The 6,908-nt window shown below is 32.6% G+C and overlaps 1 protein-coding gene across 1 annotated transcript; it reads left to right on the plus strand.

Annotated features, from left to right (window-relative positions):
* The first annotated feature begins 1,626 nt into the window (after nucleotides 1-1,626).
* LOC142626209 (PLASMODESMATA CALLOSE-BINDING PROTEIN 1) lies at nucleotides 1,627-6,700 on the plus strand. The gene is made up of 3 exons (XM_075800004.1): nucleotides 1,627-2,079; nucleotides 2,198-2,231; nucleotides 6,184-6,700. The coding sequence occupies exons 1-3, from the start codon at nucleotides 1,755-1,757 to the stop codon at nucleotides 6,410-6,412; spliced, it is 588 nt and encodes a 195-aa protein (XP_075656119.1). The 5' UTR covers nucleotides 1,627-1,754; the 3' UTR covers nucleotides 6,413-6,700.
* The last annotated feature ends 208 nt before the right edge of the window (nucleotides 6,701-6,908 follow it).

Raw genomic sequence — 6,908 nt, forward strand, 5'->3', positions numbered from 1 at the left:
ACAGTTAGTCACAATTTGCCACCTAGGATAGTTTATAGTAATAGTTGCGGCATTTGCAAATATCATTTTGAAGAATGAAGCCTAAGAGTGCATTTGGTATTGATTATTTTTACCAGCTTATTTTACTATTCAACTTATTTTTGCTACTATTCATAGGTCCCACTGCACTTTTTAGTACTATTCATGGGTCTCATTGTACTATTTTAACTAACTTTTATATTTATCTACTGTACTTTTAGCAAAAAGTTTTCAGTTTCAACGAAATAAGTTGTTCCCAAACAGACAATAAATACTCATTTTGTCTTTTATTTTTCTTTTTAATTTTCCCCCATTTCTTGTCGTTCTATTTGTAACTTTCATAAAAATATATTTTCTTGTCTCGAAAATTTTCATCAAGTTTATTTTTTGTCCCTAAAATTTTAAAAATTATCTTTTCAACCCTGAAGTTTATAAAAACTTTACACTTTTTGTCCTACATTAAAAAAGAAAAAAAAGAGCACACATATGAACAAGTGGCATAAAATTATTGGTAACATATACGAAGATCTTTTTAAAATTTAGAGTTGATAAATATTTTTTTTCTAAAGTTCACAGATGAAAAAAATGATCATATTAATGTTGTAAAGCCAAAAAGTGTAATGTTTTCAAATATTTTTAGACAAAAAAAATTAAATTTAAGTACAAAAAAAGAATTTTATGCAAACTTTAGGAATGAATACAATAATTTAGCCAAAAATTTAAATCATAGATAGGTTAGACAAAGGAAGTTTGACTCCAAACACGTTTAAAAAAAAAATTCCAACCCACTAAGTGGCAATTAAAAAGACTATTTATGTGTAATTTTAATCACATGATTTTGCTAATGAGCATGACTTTTTTTAAAAAAAATACTAATTATTTTTAACACACACACGGAAAGATGGGAGAAAGCTTTAAAGAAATTGACAATAGTGTATATCTAAAAGAGTCTGCATTATGTGACTTTAAATATATATATAGTCTTATAAATCATCTTGTAATGAGTTAGAAAAGATAGCTCCAAAAATATTTGGAACCAAATTTTGTTGTGTTAGACAATATCCCCTCTTACACCCTAAGGATTATATGTTTGATTACTTTTTTTTTTTCCTTCCATGAAAAGGAAAATAATTTTATATTTATAATTAATTTTAAAATTTAACGCATATTTATTTTATATTTATTCCTCTTCTTTTTTGAGTTGAAACTTATTCCTAACCTCTTAATTTGATTTGATTTGATTTATTTATTTTTAATAGTGTAGGTTAGAAGTTAGAAGTCTAATGTCCAAGCAAAAAGAAAAAAAATTTATCACCAAAAGGACAATATCGTAAAGAGATATCATTACGAAGGAATGCAAGGAGAGGGCGGTTTTCCCCAAAATGCCTTGTTCATTGTGTTTACATGTTAATTAATAAAAAAAAAAAAAAGAGGAGAGGAGAGGAGAGGGCGGTGGATATAATAATAAATAAATCTGAAAACCAGAAACGGCAGAACCTAGAGGAAGGAGGCAAATGGTATTTCACTATTTCTACAGAAAAAGCAAAAAAAAAAAAAAAAAAAAAAAAGAAGAAGAAAAGAAAAAGACTATCTCTCTCTGATTCTTTTTCTTTTCTGTCCCTCTCTCTCTTCCTTTACCAAGTAAGCCATTTCTCTCTCTCTCTCTCACAACACAACAATAACATACTGAGACTCTCACCTTGCCCTATAACTAGACATATATAGTGTTTGTGGCCATGGCAGCACAACCTCAAAATCAAGTGTTGTTGTTGTTGTTGGTAATAAGCACAATAATAAGCATGGTGGTGGTGGTGGTGGAAGGAGCATCGTGGTGCGTGGCAAGGAGTGATGCAAGCAACCAGGCATTGCAAACAGCCTTAGACTATGCATGTGGGTCTGGTGCTGATTGCACTCCTCTTCAGTCTAATGGCCTTTGTTTCCTTCCTAACACCATCCAAGCACACGCCTCTTATGCTTTCAACAGCTACTTCCAACGAAAGGCCATGGCTCCTGGTTCTTGTGACTTTTCTGCCGCTGCCACCATTGCTCAAACCGATCCCAGTAAGTATAATATATGCATGTCCTCTCTCTCTCTTTCAAGTTGGATGTTTTATATTTATAATGTGTGTGTGTGTGTGTTTTTATTTTATTTTTTTTATTTTATGTGTTGTTGATGTAGGTTATGGATCTTGTGTGTACCCATCTTCAGTAAGGTATGTGCCCTTTTTTTCCGTGATTCATTGGTAATAAGAAACTATTGTTCTTTACATACAGGCATAATAGTTTTTTTTTTTTTGGGGGGGGGGGGGGGGGGGGTACTGAACATTTTGTAGCACAACATTTTTTTTTTTTTTGCACAACATCAATTAGTAGGTATGTTACTATTTTCCCTTGTGTTGGGGGGTTTTTAAACTTTTAATAATAATAATATATTGAGATTTTATTTGGTGCAAATCGTTTCTTTGGCTTCACGTAAAATGGCTGAGGGATACACTTTCCCTAACAAATTTAAGGATTGAATATTGAGAGATACACTTTCCCTTAAAAAAAATTAACATACTTCCTGTAATTTCGCTTTACAAATAGTTGAGCATACATTTATTTACATAAAATAGAAGAGAAGAGAGAAGAGGCCCGGGTGGGTGGGTCTAATTAAATCAAATCAAAAGTAACGCAGATGACTCAAAAAGCAGCACTCTCTTTTAATTTAATTTACTTTTATGTCTTGGGCATCCCATCTTCTCTGTTTCGGTATTATTTGGAATTGTGATTGTACTGATCGCCAATAGTTTTAGATTTTTCACACCTATATGTATGTATATATATATAGAGTTAGAGTTGGATGCCTTTCCGTTTTCAACAACGCCCTCCATCTTCGATCAATTCAATTACACTCCAATCTTTCCCGCACTTTTTTTCCTTTTTCACCACACCGGCCCTTATTCCCTAAATTGTTCATCCTCCTATCCCAAATTCAACTACTCTTTCTAATATTAATAAATATAATTTCTATGATACTTTTTTTTTCCTATAGTTTGTGCATTTTTAAATGATTGACAATGCCTTATCTGAAATTTCTTTCTAAAAATTTTAAATTTTTTAAAAATGACATTTTGGGACGCTACTAGTATTATTTTACATTACATGCCAAATTGTGATTATTTTCACATTACCTTACTACTTGTTCTTTAGTATTCACATACTCCCTTACCAAAGTTGTGTGAAGCTCACAAAAGCGTGTGATCTAATTTTTTTTTTTTAGGGAATAGCAATGTCAATGGTAATCAAGTGTCCTATGATATCAATGATGCAATAAATTGATTTGACAGCTATTTCAGTTTTTCATTAAAAGTTTCCTATTATAGATGGTAAATATATATTCTAAGCACATATATTAACCGTACCCCTTATATTATCATGCATCCACAATTTCAAAAATGAAACTTGAAACAATCTTCAATTGAATTGAGCAAGCCTAGTTTTTAACGAGTTCTGTCAGGGGATGTGACCTAGGTACACAATGTCACAGCCCTTTTTATTGTATACTAGCTAGTGTACTTAGTTTTTTCATGGGATTATTGTCATACTCTTTTGCCTTTTTATTTTATTTTTTTTTATAATTTCATCAATCATAACTTGTTATGCATTTATTTAACTATTTTTATAAAATAATAAAATTTTAAATTGAAAAAAAAATTTAAACACGTAACAAATCATATATAATTGATGGAATATAAAATAAAGAGTAAATTCCAAAAACCTCCCCCGAGGTTTGGATTAATACCAATAAAGTCCACAACATTTAAAAAGTGACCATTTTGGTCCTTATTGCTAAATGGTTTGTAACACCGTTACATACCCTCTATCCTCTCTCTCACCCCTCTCCTAAGTCTTTTCTCTTCCCTTTCTCTAATTCAGAGAAGAAGAAAAAATTGAAGAACAAAACCCACAAAGCCAGTGACCCAACCCAGCAAAACCCACAAAAAGCTAGTGATCACCAACCACCGACCACCAGCAAAGCAACGGCATCAACAAAACCTACAAACCCAAAACTAAAAACACAAACCAAAACCCACAAAAATCCAACACACCCACAAAAAACCAAATTCTCTATCACCAATCCAAACCAAAACCGATCCACTACAAAACTCACAACCACAGCGCCACCGCACAGAGGAAGAGAGAAGAGAAATTGCAAACACACCACCACAGCGCCGGATTTGAGCAGAGGAGATTGAAACGTCATTGGACATCGCCGAATTTGAACAGAGGAGAGTGAAACATTACCGGTCTAAGCTAAACATTGCTGGATCTAAGTGGGTTTTTGAAAATATTTTCGGATCTGAGCCAAAATCATTGGATCTAAGTAAATCTGAGAAAAATCGTCGTCGGAGCTAAGTGAAGGAGGGCTAATCGTCGCCGGATTTGAGCGGAGGATGGTTAATTTGAAGTGGTGGTGGGTCGGGTCGGGTCGGGTGGCTGGGTTGCTTGGTTTGGTCAGAGGTTATGGACTCAGAGGAAGAGAGAGAGAGAGAGAGAGAGAGAGAGAGAGAGAGGTGATTCTGGAGAGAGGAAAGAAGCAGAAGAATGAAGAAAAAAATGTAACGGTGTTACAAACCGTTTGGCAATAAGGACCAAAATGGTCACTTTTTAAATGTTGTGGACTTTATTGGTATTAATCCAAACCTCAGGGGAGGTTTCTGGAATTTACCCTAAAATAAAATACAAAAAGTGAGACAAAGAATTAATAATAAATAAATTTTAAAAATAATATTTAAATAAAATAGACTTTAGAATAGAGAATTTGATCTGAGTGAAAAGGAAAAATTGTTAGCTAAAATGAAAAAGTATGTTCTATTCTAAAATAGAGAGAAAATTTTAGCTAATGTGATGCCAATGCTAGGATTCTAGTATTTTATTTTTATTATTTAGTTTATTTAGCATATTTTTAATTTTAAAAGCTTAAATTTCTCTCTCTTTTTTTTGGATTGAATTACATTTCTGTTCAGTTTATTTTATTTTTTTAGTTTATTAAGCTAATAAAAAAAATTCTTCCAAACGGAATACTGTACGTAAGTTTTGTCCATATATATATAGTTCCATTTTATTTTATATTTATAAGAGTTTTAATTACTAATTAGCAATGCATTGCTATCGTATAGTGTCGTCATGTTCATCCACTCAACTAAATGACACATTCTTTATTCTCCAATATTGGACCCAAACATCTTTGTTCATTCTTGTGTTACCAGAGCAGCAATGAGAGGTATAAGTGTGGTACCTAGTGTGTCATTGAGACTGGTGGCTATATGATCTGTTAAGTCCTAAGATGGCTTTCAGGTTGGTGAGAATAGATACTCTCAAAAAGTCCAGATGCCCCTTATTAAAGTGGACCAACTAACAACTCTCCGTGCACCTTTCAGATTATAAATGCCCCAAGAGGCATTTACTTGAACTAATCTACAAGAAAAGAGTTTTTAAATATGTATATAATTATTAAGTTAGTTTAATTAGTACATAATTAATGCTTTCATTCAATCACACAATCACTTCGTTTTCATGACATAATTGCATTGTAGATTAAAAAATAATTATTTGTAAGAAGAAAAGGAGAGGGAAAAATAATTCCATTTTAATGATGAGAATGTGAGAGAGAACCTGTGGCATACAAAAATAGGTAACTTTGAAGATGCTGTTTAGTGGTGATCAGTGTCACTCCAAAGGATCTACTTTTTTTTTCTTTTTCTTTGTTTTATAATGAGAATATTTCATCTGCTCCTAAAATTTAGTAGCCAATGCTATACATATCTTTCACTTCAATGGGCAAGCCATCTATGTGCCATTTCTTGTGTTGAAAAAGGAGAAATGCAATAACGAAACTGTTAAGAGTTGTGTCTCCCATTGTCAAACTTAAATTTAACTGAATTGATAATAACAAGTTAAACTTGATCTGAATTGTATTTAGTTATCAATTTTAATTATTACTTTATTATTTGTCTCTAAATTATCACTGCTGTTTCCTCATGATTAAAAAGGAATATCATATTACACTAGATTTTGCGAGAAAATTTTACTTTTGAAGCTGTTTAATCCAGGTTAGGGAAAAATTTACCTCTAATCCAATCAATAATTGTCACTAATTACTAGAATTATTCAAACTTGCAGCACGGCCGGAGGGACTATTACACCAACAACACAAACTTCAAATAACCCAACTACTCCAACGACAACAACTACAACAACACCTGCCAACGGTGGTTCTGGTGGACTAACTCCAGGATTGACCCCGCCGTTCCCTGACAATTCTAAAGCATCTTTGGAGTACATGATCTCATCAATCTTAGTGCCTCTCTCCATTCTACTTGTTCTTACCCTTATCTTTCAACCAATGTAGGTGTTCTTAGAAACATTAGAATTGGCAGTGGAGAAGAGGCTTGCACAGTTTTGTTAGAAGTTGAGCCTTCTTTGCCTACCACCATTGAGAATTATAAAATACCATTTGATCTTTTGAACTTTTTTATCTACTCATTCAAAATGTTGTTCACTGGCTGTTTAAGACAAGCTCATTTGGCTTGGCGAGTTGGAGCTAAGCTAGGGTTTTAGGTAGGCTTTATTATGGTCCAAAGTTTGTAGGTCTTACAAATTCAATTCAATAGTTCAATTTGATTTATCTCTTGTTGAAGATTGAGATTGTGTTAAGAGTATGATGTAGCCCTTCTACCAAGCATTTTCCGTTAATTCATGAATCTTTACATGGACAATTTTTTTCTTCAACAACATATTTAAGTGGGATACTACTTGTTTTCATGTTAGTTTCAACATCTAAGAGCATTCACATCGCTCTTTGTAATATAGAATAAACCCCACATTTTATCCAACCAACCCCCAAA

The sequence above is a fragment of the Castanea sativa genome, chromosome 2 (genome assembly GCF_040712315.1).
Source record: "Castanea sativa cultivar Marrone di Chiusa Pesio chromosome 2, ASM4071231v1".
In the NCBI taxonomy this organism is placed as follows: Eukaryota; Viridiplantae; Streptophyta; class Magnoliopsida; order Fagales; family Fagaceae; genus Castanea; species Castanea sativa.

What these genes read in the sequence shown, in the direction of transcription:
- LOC142626209 (XM_075800004.1), top strand. Translation starts at nt 1,755, where the DNA reads ATGGCAGCACAACCTCAAAATCAAGTGTTGTTGTTGTTGTTGGTAATA. An exon ending in CATTGCTCAAACCGATCCCA is followed by an intron (nt 2,080 to 2,197) that starts GTAAGTATAATA and finishes TTGTTGATGTAG; the next exon opens with GTTATGGATCTTGTGTGTAC. An exon ending in GTGTACCCATCTTCAGTAAG is followed by an intron (nt 2,232 to 6,183) that starts GTATGTGCCCTT and finishes TCAAACTTGCAG; the next exon opens with CACGGCCGGAGGGACTATTA.